General features: G+C 42.2%; 1 protein-coding gene across 1 annotated transcript in view; it reads left to right on the forward strand.

The window, feature by feature from the left end:
- cdc73 (cell division cycle 73, Paf1/RNA polymerase II complex component, homolog (S. cerevisiae)) overlaps positions 1 to 19837 on the forward strand; it is a 277463-nt gene that overhangs the window by 59193 nt on the left and 198433 nt on the right. Inside the window, exon 10 of the mRNA XM_055642329.1 lies at positions 12355 to 12419. Within this exon, the coding sequence (XP_055498304.1) occupies positions 12355 to 12419 (65 nt within the window). The remainder of the gene's footprint in view (positions 1 to 12354; positions 12420 to 19837) is intronic.

Raw genomic sequence — 19837 nt, forward strand, 5'->3', positions numbered from 1 at the left:
CCCTCGGGCTATCCTTGATTGAACTTTTCTGGCATTACCTTGCACTAAACGTTATTCCCTCATCATATACTGTAATGACTCGATTGTAATCATTTATTATCTTTCTGCTGACTGGATAGTATGTAACACCAGCTTTTCATTGTACACGTGACAATAAACTAAACCGAATTGAACCTCTCCAACCTCATGTACTGTATCCGTTGTTCAAGATGTGGACTCTTATACATCAGCGATACCAAACGCAGACTGGGCGATCGTTTCGCTGAACACTTTCACACAGCCCACCTGAACCTACCTGATCTCCCGATTGCTGGACACTTTAATTCTTCCCATTCTTACACAGACCTTTCTGTCCCTGGTCTCCTCCATTGTCAGAGTAAGGCTGAACACAAATTGGAGGAACAGCATCTCATATTTCGCATGGGCAGCTTACAGCCCAGTGGTTTGAATATTAAATTCTCTCACTTCAGGTAGCCCCGGCATTCCCTCTCTCTCTATCCCTCATCTACCCAAGTCTCATTTTCACCCTAGAAACAGCTTACAATTGCCTTTTTCCTTTATCGTCGATACTTTTTTTGCATATCTTTCATTCATTGTTATTTATCTCTCCACTTCACGGTCTATATCTCTTGTTTCCCTTATCCCGAACCAGAGTGAAGAAGGGTCTCGAGCCGAAACATCACCCATTACTTCTTTCCAGCGATGCTGCCTGTCTTGCTGAGTTACACCAGCTGTTTGTGTACATCTTTGAATTACAGAGACGAGTGCAAAACAACAGAATGGTGAAAGATCACTGCTTTGGGAGTTTGATAGCAATTGGGGAAGAAGCTGTTTGAACGTCCAAGCTTTCATCTTCCTCTATCTTCTCCGCTTTCTAATGCTTGTAGATCTTGTCCATTAGAATCCCCTCCAATGATGTTCCCATCACTGATGTCGGACAGGAATAGCTACTTCCCCACAGCCATCAGGCTATTAAACCTGGCTCGGACAAAACTCTGATTATTAATAACCCATTTTCTGTTATTTGCACTTTATCAGTTTATTTATTCATGTGTGTATATATTTATATCATGGTATTTGGACACACTGATCTGTTTTGTAGTAAATGCCTACTATGTTCTGCGTGCTGAAGCAAAGCAAGAATTTCATTGTCCTATACAGGGACACATGACAATAAACTCACTTGAACTTGAACTTACTGGTCTGTAGTTCCTTGGCTTGCCATTGCTGCTCCCCTAGAATAGGACAGCACAGGAACACGCCTTTCTGCCCACAATACCTGTACTGTACAAGATGCCAAGTCCAACCCTTATCTGCCTGCACATAGTCCATATCCCTCCATTCCGTGCACATCCATGCGCCCATCCAAAAGTCTCTTAGACGCCACCATCACATCTGTATCCACCTTAGCAGTGCGTTCTAGGCAATCACCATCCTCTGTGTAAAAATAAATCCACCTTGCCCCGCTCATGTCCTTTAAATAATGATGCAGCATTACCTACCCTCCAGTCATCTAGAACTTCACCTACAACTAAAGATTACACCAATATTTTTACAAAGGCATGGGAATGCGGAAGTCTGGTGATGCACTTCATCAGACCCAGGATTTATTCATCTTAAAGCTTTAAACCTGCCAATATCTCCTCTTTTGTAATTGTATCGGAACTCGGACATCACAACTCGTATGCCTCGATTCAAATAATCCTCAGTAAAATAGGATGTGAAATATGCATTTAATATTTCCCCATCTCTTGTGGCAAATCTTTAAGGGATTCTATTCTCTCTCTATTAAGTAGAAACAAAGAACTGCACTTGCTGGTTGATACCAAAGATGGACACAAAGTGTTGGAGGAACTCGGCGGTCAGGCAGCATCTCTGGATGAAAAGGATAGCCGATGCTTCGGGTGGTGACCTTTCTTCAGACTGCAATCCAGAATTCTGGAATTCCTCTCCAGTCTGAAGAAGGGTCCTAACCCAAACGTTCACCTATCCTTTTTCTCCGATGATACTGTATGACCAGCTGAGTTACACCAGCATTTTCTTCTATCTCTCCCTATTAATGTCTGTTTAAATTCAAAATATCTGCACCTAAATATCTCTTGAATCGAAAGTTCCAAAGATTCATTGTCATCTTGGTGTAGTGATTTTGGATGTGTTGGTGATATCACACCACATGCTTCTTAACTCAAAACTATCGGCTCAGTTTAATCATTCTCTCCTCTTGCATCAAACGTCACATGTCAAGACTTCATCTGGTGAGCCTTTCCCGGACTCTCCCTGTTGGACATATATCAATTCCTTGTCAAAATGGCCAGGATTATACACAGTATTCCAGATGCTGTCTCGCCAGGGCTCCATTAAACTGGCCCAAAATGTCTTTACTCAAATCCTCTAAGACCAAGATACTATTTGCTTTCCTAATTGCTTGCTGATCTTGCACTTTTGCTTTCAGTGATTTATGTGCAAGGATGCTTGTATTTCTCTGAACACCAGCACCTTTCAGCCTCTTACTATTTAACAGCTGCTCTCGCTTTCTTCTTTTCCTGCTAATGTAGGTGACCTTGTTTTTATCTGCATCATATGCCATTTGCCATGTCCTTGCTTATTCATCTAAACTGCTTATATCCCTCTGATGCCTCCCTGCATCCTTTTCCCAGTCCACACTACCACTTGGGTTTGTACCGTCAGCAAACTTGGATGTATTCTCCAAATCCTTGCTATTACAGCTGGACGTAGTGTACTGGGCCCTGCAGTATCCAACTGGTCTTTGAACCTAACATAGCCCATTTTAGTGGTATGAACATTGAATTCCCTAATTTTAAGTAACTTCATCTCATTGCCCCCCCCCCCCCCCCCCCCCCTTGCCCCCTTCCTCCCACTGAGTCCTTTTACCAGTTCCACAGTTCTCCACATTGTTTCTCTTGAGATCACACCTGCCCTAACCAACAATGGACCTACCAAGCAATACCCTGCCTGTCATTTGTGGATGGCCTTGATATGTCCTGGTCTTTTCTCGCCTCCAACTCTTAAACCACTCCCCCCCCGACGGCTACTTTCAGTCTGTAGAAGGGTCCCGACCCGAAAATGTTACCCATCCTTTTTCTCCAGAGATGCTGCCTGAGCCGCTGATTTACCTCAGCACTTTGTGTCTATCTTTGGTATAAACCAGCATCCATAGTTCTTTGTTTTGACATGTCCCATTTATTGCTCATAGTGTCTTGGAGCACAGACACGGGCCCCTTGGCCTGACTCGTCCATGCCGACCAAGTCACCTAATTGACCTAGTCCCACTTGCCCATTTCCCTTTTCAAACCACTACAGTGCAGCTACCTAAGCGCCTTTTAACTGTCTTCATTGTATCCGTTTGTACCACAGGCTGCTCGTTCTACGTAAAAAAAGATGCCTTTTTTAAATCTTCCCTCTCTCACTTCTAATTTTAGATTCCCCTACCCTGAAGAAAAGACAACGGCTATTCACATTATCCATGCCTCTTCTAATTTTATATATTTCTGTAAGGTCACTCCTCTGTCTCTTCAGCTTCAGCGAAAAAAGTTCTAGCTTATCCAGCCTCGTAGCTGAAACGCTTTGGTCTTGGTAACATCCTCGTGAATCTTATCTGCATCCTTTCCAATTTAATGACTGTCCCTATAGCAAAGCAACTAGAACTACACACACTACTCCAAACGTAGCCTTAACAACGTCATGACTGTTTCCAACTCGGTCAACCATTCCTCAATCCGTACCTGTATGTTACTCCCAATACCATCTGTTCTAATTTGTTTTTAAATTGCATCTGTGTGGCAGTTAACCAAAAGTCTTACGAAAGTCCAAAAACATCACGTCAACTAGTTAACCCATAAAACTTCCAAAACATTTGTCCATACTAGATTTTCATTTCATTAATCACTGTTCATTTTTGCACAGTCCTGTTACTTTCCAAAGCCCTTGTTACTTCCTTAATAATACATTCCAGGTTCATTTAGTGGAAGCAAGTTTACTAAAAAAAAGACACAGGGTGCTGGAGTAAATTAATGGGTCAGGCAACATCTCAGACTTAAGAAGGATCTTGACCTGAAAAGTCACCTATCCTTGTCCTACATGGATGTTGCATGACCCCAGCACTTTGTGTCTTTTCCAAGTTCATTTTTTTGTTTTCTCTCTTTTTTTACAGTCTGCGGAAACTATTCTGGAACCCATGGAATTTAGGAGGATTTCAATAAGAGTAACTGCTACCTCGATTACAACTGCTTTTGAACGTAGTTGGATATTGGAAATTTATCACTGTTCAATCCCATTAATTTTGCCATTACTAGTAATTTCCTAATGCTAATTTCTTTGAGCTAAACTGTAGACCTATTGCGTAGAAACAAAGAACTGCAGATGTTGGTTTATACGAAAGATGGACACAAAGTGAAGGGAGTAACTAAGTGGGCCAGGCAGCATCTTTGGAGAACATGGAGGGGTGACGTTTCGGGTTGCGTGTGAAGAAGGGTCCCGACCCGAAACGTCACCCATCCATTTCCTCCAGAGATGCTGCCTGACCCATTGAGTTACTTCATCATTTTACATCTATCTCTAGGCCCATTGTTCTCCATCATATCTTGCATGTTTTGTTTGTTTTCCTTGAAGATTAATTTCTCCTGCATTCCCTAATATTTCTTTTGTTACCTATAAGTAGCAATGTTACAAAATTTTGAGATTTAAAAAATCAAGTCTGCAATTTATCCCATCAGATAAAGCATAACAATAAGTTTAATTTGACACCTAATTCACTTTCATATCTCAAGTAATAAAAAAGTTATGGCCATTTTCATACTCGGAAATTAGCATCTTGTTCCCTATTGATTTTCTATGGACATAACAAAAAAGCTGTGATCGTGGACAGTCAAAAGCCCATAACCTTCTTAAAAATTAAGAGAACTGAATGAAATTTTCAGTTATCATAGATTGAAGCATTCTGAAACAAATATAAAATAATCTTACTTGGATGACCTGAAATTAAAGCATATAATTAGTTAGTTACCCAATTGTAGCTAATTTCAAACTTCAATCACTAGATCTAAACATCTATCCATTTCTTAATAAATGATTAACATTTTTAAATAGCCCAAGTGTCCAAATAATATTCACAAATAATTCACTATAAAACATGATTTTTAAATGTCATTTACATCAATTTATAGGCCAAATGGAAGGAATTTAGTGTTCAATTGCTGTAAATTAAAGTCAATTTAAATCGGCTTTCTAGTGGGTTCTTGTGAACGCGCTGGTTTAGAACGTTCACATTGCGCTGGATTTGTGCCCTCAAGTGCCCAGAAAAATACTGCGGGATATAAAGAGCCCAAAATGAACTACTCGCTATAGAAAACTTTAATAACAGGGTTATATACAAGCCCCATTTAATGTAAAAATAAGGTACATACCTTTAATTGTTTGCTTTATAAAACCCTGGGGCTGCGAGAGGTTGCGGAGTGAGAGAGTGATTTTTAAACTACTATAAATATTATACAAGGCCATAAAAACTAATAATACCTTTTGCGACGGGGTCTTTCAGCGATTTTCCGTTAATGATTTACTAGGCTGAACATTTTCGATTGGAACCCGCCCCCTCTAAACAGCGCCAAAATCACACACACGGGGTAGGGCAGATGCTCAGACACGATTCAGGTAGGTTTTGTAACATACCTACTATAAGGGACCCATTTTAACCTTTCCTAATCTTTAATTATTTCCCTTTAATTATGGAAGCTTATATATTCAGCTGCAGGCCTTCTCTTGTATTGCTGCTTTTTTGGTCGTGAGTTGCTGACTTCAGAATTTTCGCAATTATCAGACATGTAACTTTTTGTTTGGCAACATTATAAATCTTTTTCCCTTGATCTTCAAATTTTTTTTTAATCACTTCTGCAGGTTTTTGCCTTGCAGTTTTATATTACCTGGAAACATTGTGTGGTTACTTTAAAAGTTAGGCATAGTTTGGTTGTTGTCACTCCCATTAAGATGCTTTCCCCGTCTCCCATAGCCAGCTCGTGCCTTTGTAATTTAGACAGAAACAGGTCATTTGCTCTATCACGGCTATGCCAATTCTTTTGCACTTTGTCACCGATCTCATTTGCTTGTGTTCAGAATGTATCCTAAGCCATGCCTATTTATGTGTCTGTCTGCTTGTATTTAAGACCCTGGTTTCAGGTTGAACTAAATCAATGTCGATATATATATAATTTTTTTAAATCATATTAGTCTTTCTTGAAGGCTCCTTAAATAGCACTTCTCATTACACAACTCTGTATCCAAAATACCCTGTTCCCTTGCTGGTTCTTCAATACACTGATCCACTGATCTCACAAATCATTTATTTGACGCCTCATGAATTCATCCTCCATACTGTTACTGATAATTTGGTTTGCCGCGTATGCATGTAGATTAAAGTGCCTTGTGATGGTTGCATTACATTTGTTGCATACACTTCTGATTTCCCCCCCCCCCCACACTTTGCTACCATCTGCATGTTTATATGCAATTCCCGTCTATCTTTGGCTGTTCATTAGCTTAAGAGAGTCAAGAGTGTTTAATTGTCATATGTGCTGAAAATGACATTCTTACTTGCTGCAGCATAACAGGCCTGTAACACACAGAGCTCATAGGTAACACAACAAACACAAGAAAGTTCAATACATTTTTAAAAACAATATTAGTGCAAAACAAAAGCCCAAAGTTCCCAACACAACCAAGAAAGTTTGTAGTTTAGTTAGTGTTTTTACTGTTCATGAGCCTGATAGCTGTTGGGAAGAAGCTTTTCCTGAAACTGGAGGTCACAATTTTCAGACTCCTGCACCTTCTTCTGATGGCTGGAGTGAAGTGAGAGTGTGGCCAGGGTGGTGTGGGTCCTTGGTGATGTTGACTGACGTTTTGAGGCATCGCCTGCTATAGATGGAAGGGAGGTCAGTAACCGTGATGGACTAGGCAGTGTCCACTACTTTTTCTTCTGAATCCCTTTCATGAATATAAACAGAAGACCACCATCCCCAGCACTGACGTCTGGTTATATTTGGTCACCTCTTTTGGCCAGTCAATGCAGTGTGCGTGCTCGATACCAGACTTCCCAAATCAGATTGTCTCTTCTGAACTCTGGCTATGGAAGAGGTGAATAGGTGCACTGAAAAGGATTCAATGGAATGCTCAAAAACTCAGTTTCTGTTTAGTTTATTGTCACGTGTACTGAGGTACAGTGAAAAGCTAACCAGTCAGCAGAAATACAATACATGATTTCAATCAAGCCATTTACAGTGTACAGATATATGATAAGGGAATAATGTTTAGTGCAAGGTAAGGCCAGCAGAGACCGATCAAAGATAGTCTGAGAGACACCAAAGAGGTAGATAATAACTTTGCATTGCTCTGCTGGAGTAGTAGGATGATTCAGTTGCCTGAGAAGGAACTGTCCCTGAATTTGGAGGTGTGCGTTTTCATCTATACCTTTTTCTTGATGGGAGAAAAGAGAAGAGGGAGTAGCCAGGGTGCGGCTCATCCTTGATTATGCTGAGGCAGCTTGACTCCTTGAAAGCATGTGACAACCCCACGGATTTGCAGGAATCCCTGGGCCATGACCAACGTGGAGAAGAAGCTAGTGGCAAGATGCATTGGAATGACGCAATTGGAAACCAGTGGTGGAAGGACCTCACAATTTCGCAACCCTCCATCAACCCACCGAATCAAGCACTTTCTTCCTTGCATGCCACTAAATCTGTGGCTTCCACATCAGCCTTGTCTACTTTCCAGAACCCAGAGAGCAGGAGTGAAGAGGTCACCTGCGGTCCCACAGAATTTTGAAAGCAAAACAAACAAAAAAAAATGAAAATGCGGCCTTAAAATATGGTTTTATATTGTTGATTAGCGTCATACCTTAAGGATGTTTTTATGTGAAAATTAGTGATGGAATCTTGAAGTGACGTAATGAAAAGCAAGTCATTAAGAAAATATGATTTTCTTCACTGTTGGATATAATTTTGTTTTGGATAAATTACATTTTAAATAACTGTAGGCTAGAGTTATAACACTTACTGCAACCTAATTAAATGTCTCTGTTTCCCTCAAGTAAGACTTCTTCCAGTTAAATTAACAGAGCATTACATTGATTGTGACCTATGTCTCAGAGGTAGTTCACGTATCTTTTAGTTAGATGACACTAGGTTCAAATTCTTCTCTTGTGCAGAGAATCTGCAGGGAGACATCAGTACTGTATTCAGAGAATGCTGTACTTAAAGGGGGTTCTGTCTTTCATTTGAGACGTTCAATGAATTAAAAAACATCAAAATATCCCTTGGTACGTTTACGGGTGGTTGGAGATTTTTTCCCCCCAGATATTTGTATCAATGGCAAAGGTAGAAAAAGTAATGAGATCCTGCGGAGTGAATATAATGAGCTAGGAAAGAGGTTAAATGACCTTGAGGGGGTAATCTCTGGATTACTTCCTGTGTCGTTTGGTCGAGAGGGCAGGGATAGAAGAATAGGCGGCATGAATCCGTACCTGAGGATGTGGTGCAAGGGGCAGGGATTTGAGGTATTAGATCATTGGAATCTCTTCATGGGCACAGGTAACCTCAACAAGAGGGACAGGTTGGACCTGAATTGGAGGGGGGAGGACCAAGATCCTAGGATGGAGATTCACAAGTGCTACTTGGGAAGGTTAGCAGGGTGGAGGGACTTGGAACAGGATGGAAGCAGGTGAGAAGTTGTGGGGTACAGAGAACAAGATTGGTAGAGAGAAGAGGCTGGTGCACGGATAAGAGAAGGAAAGACTAGTGCTTTAAACTGCATTTATTTCAATGCTGGACGCTTAACAGATAAGGTGGGTGATCTCAGGACGTGCATTGGCTCAAGAAACTGGGATATTATAGCCATAACAGAAACATGGCTTGTGAGTAAGGCAGGACTGACAGCGCAATGATTCAGGGTGCAGATGCCTCAATGGTTCAGTGGCACTTTATTGCCACATGTACCAAGTACAGTGAAATACTTTATTTGGCTTCAAACAGTTCAGTATAACTATACATGAGCTCATCTTGGATACAGTACAAGTGTATTGCAAAAGTACACTTAGACAGTATGCAACAGTTGTCAGATTTTGTGCCATTTTCAATACCCAGTTATTATAGAGTTGCTTCACCTGCCCATGAAGTAGCAATGTTACAACATTTTGAGATTTAAAAAATCAAGTCTGCAATTTATCCCATCAGACAAAGCATAAAAAAAAGTTTAATTTGACACTTAATTCACTTTCATATCTTCAGTATTAAAAAGGTTATGGCCATTTTCATACTCGGAAATTAGCATCTTGTTCCCTATTGATTTTCCATTGACTTAACACAAAAGTTGTGATCAAGGACAGTGAAATGGCCATAACTTTATTAAAAATTAAGAGAACTGAAAGAAATGTTCAGTTATTATAGACTGAAGCATTCTGAAACAAATATTAAACAATCTTTGTTTAGACGTTCAATGAATTAAAAACCATCAAAATATCCCTTGGTACGTTTACGGGTCGTTGGAGATTTCTAAACAATCTTACTTGGATGACCTGAAATTAAAGCATATAATTAGTTAGTTACCCAATTGTAGCTAATTCCAAAATTCAATTACTAGATCTAAACATCCATCCATTTCTTAAGAAAAGATTAACATTTTTAAATAGCCTAAGTGTCCAAAGAACATTCACACAAGAATTCACAATAAAACATGATTTTAAAATCTTATTGACATTAATTTATAGACCAAATGGAAGGAATTTAGTGTTCAATTGCTGTAAATGAATGGCAATTTAAATCAGCTTGTGAGTGGGTTTTTCTGGAACGCGATGGTTTGGAACGTTGCCATTGCGGTGGATTTGAAGCCCATGTCGGCATGAAAGATACTGCGGGTTTGAATGGGCCCCCCAAGTCACGTACTCGCAACTTAAAATTTTGAATAAAGGGATCTTAAGAAGCACTTTTTAATGTAAAAATAAACAACCTACCTTGCCTTGTCCCCTACATAAGATCCGTCCCGTTGGCGGCAGTCGCGCGTTTAGAGGATGATTTTTAATCTACTATAACAATTAAATAACCCAATTTAGTTTTAAAATAGCTGCAGCGAACGAATTTCGCAGCGATTTTTCATCAGCAACTAAGCAGGCTGAACAACCTCGATTTCAATAGCCTAGAGAAAATCGCGTTTTAATCCCGCCCCCCCTCTCAAAGGCGCCAAAGACAACGGGCAGCGGCAAAACTGCAGCACCGCTGAAGGTAAGTTTTGCAACATACCTACAAGAAGGCCCGTTGTCCTGGGAGCGTTGGTGGGTCGGCCTGGCTAAGCACATCTGTTGATGTCCTTCATTGCTGCTCCACCGCCCCGTGCAACTGTCGGCCACGTCCGGTCCATACGCTCAGCCTCTTGGAGCAGCACCCGATACAGCTGAGCCCCAGCCTGCTGCAGGGCCTCCAGCGGCCCATTCCATAGTGGAAGTGCACTGCACTGCCTCCCGCAGCCAGTCTGCTACTCCAACTCCCTCCTCGGGCTTGCCAGCTTCCCTCTGCGAGCAGTTTGCAGGTTCGACAGGGAATTGGTTCGCCTCGCCTGTTGGCAGGTTTGCCCTTGGCTCTGTTGCACAGCTCACCAGGTTCCAGGTAGGTAGGGAGGAGGGATTGCCTTTCTGATCAAGGATATTTTGGGGGAATTGTCCAGTGAGACCTTATGGGTAGAACTTGGGAGCAGGAAGGGAATGATCGCTTAGATAGAACCCCTCAATAGGCAGTCGTGTAGGGAGATTGCCGATAACTGCAATAATAATAGAATAGTATTGGTGGTTGATTTCATCTTCTATAATATTGACTGGGTCTGCCAGAGTACAAGTGACTTGGATAGGGTAGGATTTTTTAGGTGTGTCCAAGAAATTTTCCTCAATCAATTTCTAAAGGGATCTCCTAGAGAGGTCCAACATTAAACCTCCTCTTAGGGAACGAGGTAGACTCATGAATGAGATGTCAGCTGAGGAGCACTTTTGGACCCGTGACCACAGTCCATAAGTTCCAAAGTAGTTCTGGAGATAGATAAAACTGGTCTAAAGGTCAAGGTTCTAAATTTGGGTTTAAAATATTCCTGTTTAATTTTGCTGACCGCTCATGTCTAACATGGAATTGTAGTTTGGATATTTTCATGTACTCGCAGTATTCCTTTAGTTCATCTAGGAATTTCTTCATTATCTGGTGTTATATTTGTGACTGGTGGCGTAATTAAATTGATGTTAATCCAGCTTGCTTTATTAGTTTCTCGGATAAGACTTGTATGTCCTTATTCTAATTAAAGAAATACTCTGCGAGCATCAATGTATATGACGATGCTTCAATCTGTACATTTGAACCGCAGCAGTGAAACATTTTAACAAAAATTAAATGTCATTAAATTGTAAATCTAGATGTACCACAATGATTTCTTCTGTATGGTATCGGATCTCAAAATTGAATGGCAGAATGGTGCCATTGACTTCCCCACCATTCTGCTAAATTAAGGTGTGTCGGGAAGGATTCATTCATTCTTTGTTGCGGTCCAGCGCGGCGCTCTGCATGGTTTTAGATCAATAAACAGTTTCTTTGAATGTGATTGAAAATGAGAGTTGGTGCAATTATGCTTGCTGAGGAAGGTTAATGAGTACACACATGTGTGGATGTTCGATTTGCAATCTTTCCCTCACTGTCTTTATTCTCTTGCCCCAGTTAATACCGTATAAAAGATGTATTTGCTTGAGAAAACTATGAGATTATGTTACTTTTCTAGCTTTCTCTTCCCCCTAATAACAATCAATCTGACGAAGGCCGATGGGCAACACAGTAGTCAAGGTGCTGCCTCACAGCAACAGAGATCTGGGTTCAACCCTGACTACTGGTATTGTCTGTAAGGAGTTTGTACATTCTCCCTGTGACCGTGTGGGTTTTCTCCGGCTGCTCCGTTTCCTTCCTTACTCCAAAGACGTACATTTTGGACATGTTAAACGGCTTCTGTAAAATTGTAAAGTGTGTCCCAAGTGTGTAGGATACTGCTATGGTATGGGGTGAATGCTAGTCGGCACAGACTCGGTGGGCCAAAGAGCCTGTTTCCAACCTAAATCTCTAAAGTCTAAAGGCTCCCAAAGTGAAACGTCATCTATCCATTCCTTCCACACATGCTGCCTGACCTGCTGAGTTATTCAGCACTTATCAGTTTATCTGTAACTTCTCTATATGTTTATAAGCTACTAAATTTGCTACTTTATATAAATTTTATGAAAAACGGCTGTGATACTGTGGAACATAATGAGCTCAAGTTGTTCATTTGTTTTCGTAGAAACGGAAGGTTTCAAGATTGACACAATGGGCACCTACCACGGCATGACACTGAAATCGGTGACGGTAAGTGCTGCTCTTCCATTCTTACTCCCGTTGAGGAGGTATTCAGGATTTAACATTAACATGCACATGTATGCACAAAACTGGTTGTGCCCAAATTGAACATAGTGAAACAGCTTTTATCCTGTTGCACTTAAAAAGACAGTTTTGCATATTTTACTTTTTATTCTAAATAACAGCGAATTAGATCCTTGACATGATTAATTGCATTGTTTTTCTCAAAGGCTTACATTTTAGTTTAAGCTGCTTGTAGTGGTGTGCATCTTGAGGGAATTGCTGCTTTAGGTCCGGATGGCGCTGTGTTAAAATAATTTTATTTCACTTAATTATTCCCTCAGCTACGTAATTTACTGTAACCCCTGTATAATTGTAAACAAAGAGACTCTGAATCAGGGCACACTTGATGGTTGATGAAGTGATGGGGTTCCCCTTCACCTGGGACCTCAGATGGTATCAATACGAAGTAGTGTTTGGTGTTCAGGAGAATGGTATGACTGTGAAAGAAAATTTGCTCGACTGCATTAATAGCGCTGCAGCATTATGTAGTGTCTCACGTGCTGGTTTCAGACCGACAGCTTTTCACTGTACCTCGGTTCACTTGACAATAAATTAAACTGAAACGGAACTCCGCTAAAACGCTGCATGTTATTTCTAATATGAAAACTGCAAGAAATGTTTAATGTGTAATACCTGGTTAAAAAAAAAACTGAATTATGACGATTGACTTTCTGCGAAGAGTCGGTAGGCCAAATGGCCTAATTCTGCTCCTATGTCATGGTCGATGATGTTCTACCAGTTGCTAGTGAGGACAAAAGTATCAGGCCAGAAAAAGGTCAAATATCACCAACCTAATATGTTCCCTTTTCCTTTACACTACTTGGTCATATCTGTACACTGCAGTCCTTTGTCAATGCAGTGCAAGGCTGCAGGGAAACGGGGGGGATAAGTAGCAGGCTGTAGCAACCTTCTCTATCACAAGCTCCAGAAATCATTTGAAGTTGTTGTGACATTGAACCAAATGGCAGATGGAGCTGCCGATGTAACAGCAAGCAGAGGTGACATGGTGGAAGACTCCAGAGAGACTCTTTCTGCAGATTGAATTTTAATTCTCTGCCAGCACAAAAACAGCAGCAAATAATTAAAGCTCTTTGGTTAGGCCACGATTGGAGTATCACGCGCAGTTCTGGTCGCCCCATTACAGGAAAAATGTGGAGGCTCAGGAGAGGGTGCAGAGGAGGTTTGCCAGAATGCTGCCTGGATGAGAGGATTTCAGCTTCAGGGGCAGGTTGGATGGACTTGGACTGTTTTCCCTGGCATGCTTAAGGTTGAGGGAAGACTTCACAGAAGTAGAAAAAATTATGAGAGGCAAAAATAGGGCAGACTGTCAGAGCCACCTTCCCAGGGTGGAAGTGTCCAACACAAGAGGGCATAGCTATGAGGTGAGGAGGAAAGTTTAATGGAGATGCGCAAGGGCACGTTTTTTTACGTGGAAAGTAGTGATGGGAACACGTTGCTGGCGGTAGTGATGGAGGCAGATATGACGGTGGTGTTTAGCAGGCATTTAGATATAGGCTCATGGAAGTACAAGGAATAGAGGGATATGGATCATCTATAGGCAGAGGTGATTCGTTTTAACTTGTTCAATGTTACATAATCATTTCTGTATTCTGTGTTCATGCTGTGATTTTGTGGTTCAAAGCTCTGAATCGCCCACACAATGCCTGTTCTCAATGTCCTTATAAAATACATTGCCCTCCGTAATGTTTGGGACAAAGACCCATTATTTATTTATTTGCCTCTGTACTCCACAATTTGAGATTTGTTATAGAAAAAAAATCACATGTGGTTAAAGAGCACATTGTAAGATTTTAATAAAGACCATTTTTAAACATTTTAGTTTCACCATGTAGAAATTACAGCAGTGTTTATACATAGTCCCCCATTTCAGGACACAGCAATATCATGTAAATGAAAGTAGTCATGTTTAGTATTTTGTTGCATATCCTTTGCATGCAATGACGGCTTGACGTCTGCGATTTTTGGACATCACCAGTTGCTGGGTGTCTTCTCTGGAGAAAAACTAATTTGTTGCTTTAGCAGTATGTTTGGGATCATTGTCTTGTTGCAGAATGAACCTCCAGCCAATGAGTTTTGAGGCATTTGTTGGAACTTGAGCAGATAGGATGTGTCTATACACTTCAAAATTCATTATGCTACTACCATCAGCAGGTGTATCATCAATGAAGATAAGCGAGCCAATACCTTTAGCAGCCATACACGCCCAGACCATAAATCCCCCGCCACTGTGTTTCACAGATCAGGTGGTATGCTTGGGATCTTGGGCAGTTCCTCCATACTTTGCTCTTGCCATCATTTTGATATGTTAATATTCGTCTCATCGGTCCACAAGACCTTTTTCCAGAACTGTGGTTGCTCTTTTAAGTACTTCTTGGCAAACTGTAACCTGGCCATACTATTTTTGCAGCTAGCCAGTGGTTTGCATCTTGCAGTGCAGCCTCTGTATTACTGTTCATTAAGTCTTCTGTGGACAGTGGTCATTGACAAATCCACACCTGACCCCTGAAGAGTGTTTCTGATCTGTCGGACAGGTGTTTTGGGAATTTTTCTTTATTATAGAGAGAATTCTTCTGTCGTCAGCTGCGGAGGTCTTCCTTGGCCTGCTAGTCCCTTTGTAATTAGTCAGCTCACCAGTGTTCTCTTTCTTCTTAATGATGTTCCAAACAGTTGATTTTGGTCAGCCTAAGGTTTGGCTGATGTATCTAACAGTTTTATTCCTGTTACTCAGTCTTATAATAACTTATTTGACTTTCATTGGCACAACTTTGGTCCTCATGTTGATAAACAGCAATCAAAGTTTTCAAAGGTGATGGTAAGACTGGAGGAAAGACTAGGTGCTGGGAAGACTGGAGGAAAGACTAGGTGCTGGGAGCTCTACATGGTGAAACCAAAATGTATAAAAATGGCCTTTAATAAAATCTGACAATGTGTACTTTTTTTCTATTACAAATCTCAAATTGTGGAGTAAGGGGGCAAATAAATAAATGATGGGTCTTTGTTCAAACATTATGGAGGGTACTGTGCATCTGGTTAAATAATGTGACACCCAGCTTGCCCTCTAGTTTCCCTCTTCCCTGACTCTCCGTCTGAAACGTTACCCATTCCTCTGCAGAGATGTTGCCTGAGCCGCTGAGTTACTCCAGCAGTTTGTGTCTATCGTCGGTGTAAACCAGCATCTGCAGTTCCTTCCGACACACTCCTTACAATATTTTTAACTAAATATACTTGCACAAATATTAATTAGAAGAGGGTTCCTTATCAGTTTCCAACGCAAATCTCTAATGTGGCCGGTGACTATGAGACAACAGTGGCGCTGCGAGTCGGCTGCCTCGCCTGCAGCGGGTTCGTTGTTTCAACTTTTTTTGTTTTTTTTAGTATGTCCAAAGTATGTTTTAGTGTTTCTCTGTATGTTTTGTGTGTGGGGGTGGTGGTGATGAGGGGGAATAGGGGGAAGGCGTTTTTCAGGCACCTACCTCGACGGAGATGCGACTTTCTTCCTTGTCGCTTCTTCGCCCACCCCTTCCTCGCGGCCTTACAGCTGGTTTGGTGCAGCCTTTCCGGATGTCGGGCCCCGACGCAGCGGGGACTTTAACATCACGGAGCCGGGCGACCCCTTCCCGGGGGTCGCTGGAGAAGCACTCCAACCAATGGCCTGCGGCCTACAACATCTTGGAGCATCGGTCTGTGAAGTCTCTGGCTGCAGGCGTGGAGCGGACCTTCCATCATGGAACGGGCGTTCCCTCGCTGGGGGTCGCCGTATAAGAGCGCCGACCACCGGCCTGCGGCCTACAACATCTTGAAGCCGCTGTCTCCGGTAAGGAGGTGGCCAATTTTGGGCTCGACCTGTCCCGACGTCGGCGTTCCAACCAGAGGACTTGAACATCGGGCTGTCCGGAGCGGAGACTACATAGGGTCAGGGCCCCGTCCATGGGTGAACAAGGGAGGAGGAGGAGGACTGTCTGAACTGTATAGCCTTCCACCAGGGTGAAGAATGGTGTGGTGGATGTCCGTGTTGAATTATTATGTTGTGTATTTTGTCCTTTTTCAATTGTAATAGCCCTGTCCCACGGTACGAGTTCATTCCAAGAGCTTTCCCGAGTTAAAAAAAAAACAAACTCGTGGTAAGCACGGAGAATGAACATAGCGGGTACGTCGGAGCTCGGGGACGTCACTTAACGGCTCGTAAAGTTAACGGCAGGAACTCGGGAAGACCCGCTAATGGCAAGTAAGCACTGGAAGACTCGTGAAGATTTTTCAACATGTTGAAAAATGTCCACGAGAGCCCCGAGTACCGACGAGTGGCCATTACCGTAAATCTCCGAGTTCGAATCATGGCAAACTCGGGAGAACTCTTGGAATGAACTCGTACTGTGGGACAGGGCTATTATGTTGCATGGTAAATTCATGAAGGTAAATTTGAACCATTATTCATGCAGCTGTCCTTGTGACTTCAAAACTGAATATTGCTTTTCGTAGTTGCATTTGAAATAGTTTTGAGGGCTGGTTCTCTTTGGTATTAATGACTACTGCCCCACAGCTCCTGATAAAATTTGCTTTACCCATATAGAAATAGTTTGGTAGTCACTAACTATTCATTGCATGAACTGTAATTGAATTTTACATTTTAATTATCACTAGTCAACCACTTTGCCTCCAAAAAGTGATGTTATAATTAAGTTCAGGTTCCCTAGGGTACATACTGCAAAATATAATACATTTAAAAATTGAAAGTTTGGCTTTCCATCCAAATCTTAAGTGCATGTTTCAATATTAAAAAAATGTTTAAACTATTAGCCAAAACTTATGCTTTTAACTTCCTAAAAAATTAGCATCTGTGGGAATGAATCAATTTGTTTGCTCTTAGGCAGCATTAGTTGCCGAGTGTCTGATCCTGTGGTTTAGACTGAAAGTATCGGTTTGCATTCTCAATGGTCTTGTCTGGAGGCCATACCTGAACTGCTTGTGTGAACTTGTGTCGCCTAACTTGAATGACTTAGATCTGGTTCTCAATAGATTATGGACCTCCTTTTTCACCCAAGGCTTATGGCGAGGGAAACAATTGGATGATCTTGGTAGGAACGCGCTCTTCCATGTCTTTCCTTATGAAGTTTGTAACAACCGTGTTATATTTGTTCAGGTTTGTTACAAAGTCCTTTACTGAGTCAGGTAGCCGCAAAGTCTGCCTCCCCTGACCAATTCTGTACAGTTCTCTTCACTGGAGCGCCATTCTTCAGTCACTGCCTATTGGTAGGAAGGAGCACAGCTGGGTGGTCTACTTTTACAAAGTGTGGTGGAGAGATGGAGTGACCGGTGTCTCTGGATGTGTAACGGTGGTTGAGAGTATTAGGTTCACGGACATGTACAAGGATTGGGATGTGATGAAACAAAGAATTACAGATGCTGGTCTAACTTGAGATAGACGCAAAGTGCTGGAGTAACTCAGCGGGTCAGGCAGCATCTCTGGCGAAAATGGATGGGTGACGCTTTGGGTCGGGAACTGACAGATGTCTGAAGAAGGCTTACCAAAACACCACCAATCTTTTTTTCCCAGAGATGCTGCCTGCCTCAATGAGTTATTCCAGCACTTTGTGTCTGTCTATGGTTTAAAGCAATATAGGCCAAACACAAGCAAGAGGGATCAGTGTAGATTAACATTTTGGGTCAGCATGGACTAATTGGACAATTAGACCTGTTTTTCATTTTGTACAACTCATCGTTACTGATTAAATGTTGCAGTTTGATGATCAAGAGTCAATTTAATTGTCATTTGGACCCCTAGAGGTCCAAACGAAATGCCGTTTCTGCAGCCATACATTACACACAAATAGACCCAGACACAACATAATTACATTTTACATAAACATCCATCACATAGCTGTGATGGAAGGCCAAAAAAAACTTATCTCTCCACTGCACTCTCCCCCCCCCGATGTCAGAGTCAAAGTCAAAGCCCCCGGCTGGCGATGGCGATTGTCCCGCGGCCATTGAAGCCACGCCGGGTGGTGCGAGGTCGCACACCGGGTCTTGTTGTTAGAGCCCCCGGTGTGCGCTCGCAAAGTCCCGCGGCCATTCCAGCCGCGCGGGGCGGTGTAGTGAGGCCCCGCTCCAGGAGCTCTTCAACCCCGCAACACGGGCGGGAGAATTCGCCGTTGCAGGAGCCCCGAAAAGCGGTCTCTCTCCAGGGATCCGCGGGCTCCTGGCGCCGCTGTCCGCAGACCCGCAGCAGCAGCCTCCGACTCAGCAGCGGCATCGGCAGCAGCAGCAGCAGCAGCAGCAGCGCTCCTCCACCGCTCCAACCGCTCCGGACTCGGCCAGCCCCGCGACGGCGACGGTGAGTAGCACCAGAGTCCCCGGCTTCTTCCTGTTGGAGGCCGCTCCTCGTTGCCCCACCCCCCCACACACACACCCCAACAAAAAATAACAAAAACTACATTAAAACACAGACTCTGATTCTGATGATCTTTCATCAGAACTGACCTGTTCCATTACTATTTGGAGCAACTGGTTATCTGAATGGCTGATCAACTTGCTGCTTCTCTCGTTCATTGTTCTTTAATTACAATAGTCTCCTTTGGATGGTACCCCAACAAAACAAATGGTGAAATTGAAGGAGTCTAAAATTAAGAGCCTGCCATTTCTAAAGGCAAAGCAAAAACTGTAGATGCATGATATCTGGTGATCTTTACCTGAATAGGAAAATTGATAAGCACTTTTTGCGATAAGCACATTGCAAAAAAGAGGAAGAAAATCATAATGAATGGAAATAAAGAGAGCCACTGATGGTAATAGTGATGCTACAATTGAGAGAGGGTGATGAAGGTTTGTTAATGGCAAATTATCTTTTTGACAGAAATGTAGGTAATGAATGCGTAATGCGGAGAAAGTACAGGAACGGAGAGACCCGGTGGGAGAAAACTCAGCGAGTCAGGCAGCAGGTTACCAGCCGATGACCTTTCATCATAAATGGCTGGTTGCAACACAAACTAATTATCTAAATGTATAATTCCGTGTTGGGTTCTGATGGCTGTAAAGTGTCCAGTCAGAAAACTGAGGATGGGCCTTTTATTTGGAAGAGCATTTGCCTGTTCTATGTTGGCTGCTAGTCACTAGTGAGCATGGTACTTTTACACTTAACTGCAATACGTTTTGATGTTTAAACCTCTGGATTACTGGTGACTAGTAAAACATTCTTTGATATTTAAACCTCTGGATGACATTGTGTAACATTGTTTTAACTCTAACTACCAAACAAATATGTATCTGAAGAATGGTCTCGACCCAAAACGTCACCGATCCATGTTCTCCAGAGATGCTGCCTGACCCGCTGAATTACTCCAGCACTC

Source organism: Leucoraja erinacea, chromosome 10, assembly GCF_028641065.1.
Source record: "Leucoraja erinacea ecotype New England chromosome 10, Leri_hhj_1, whole genome shotgun sequence".
Taxonomy (NCBI): Eukaryota; Metazoa; Chordata; class Chondrichthyes; order Rajiformes; family Rajidae; genus Leucoraja; species Leucoraja erinaceus.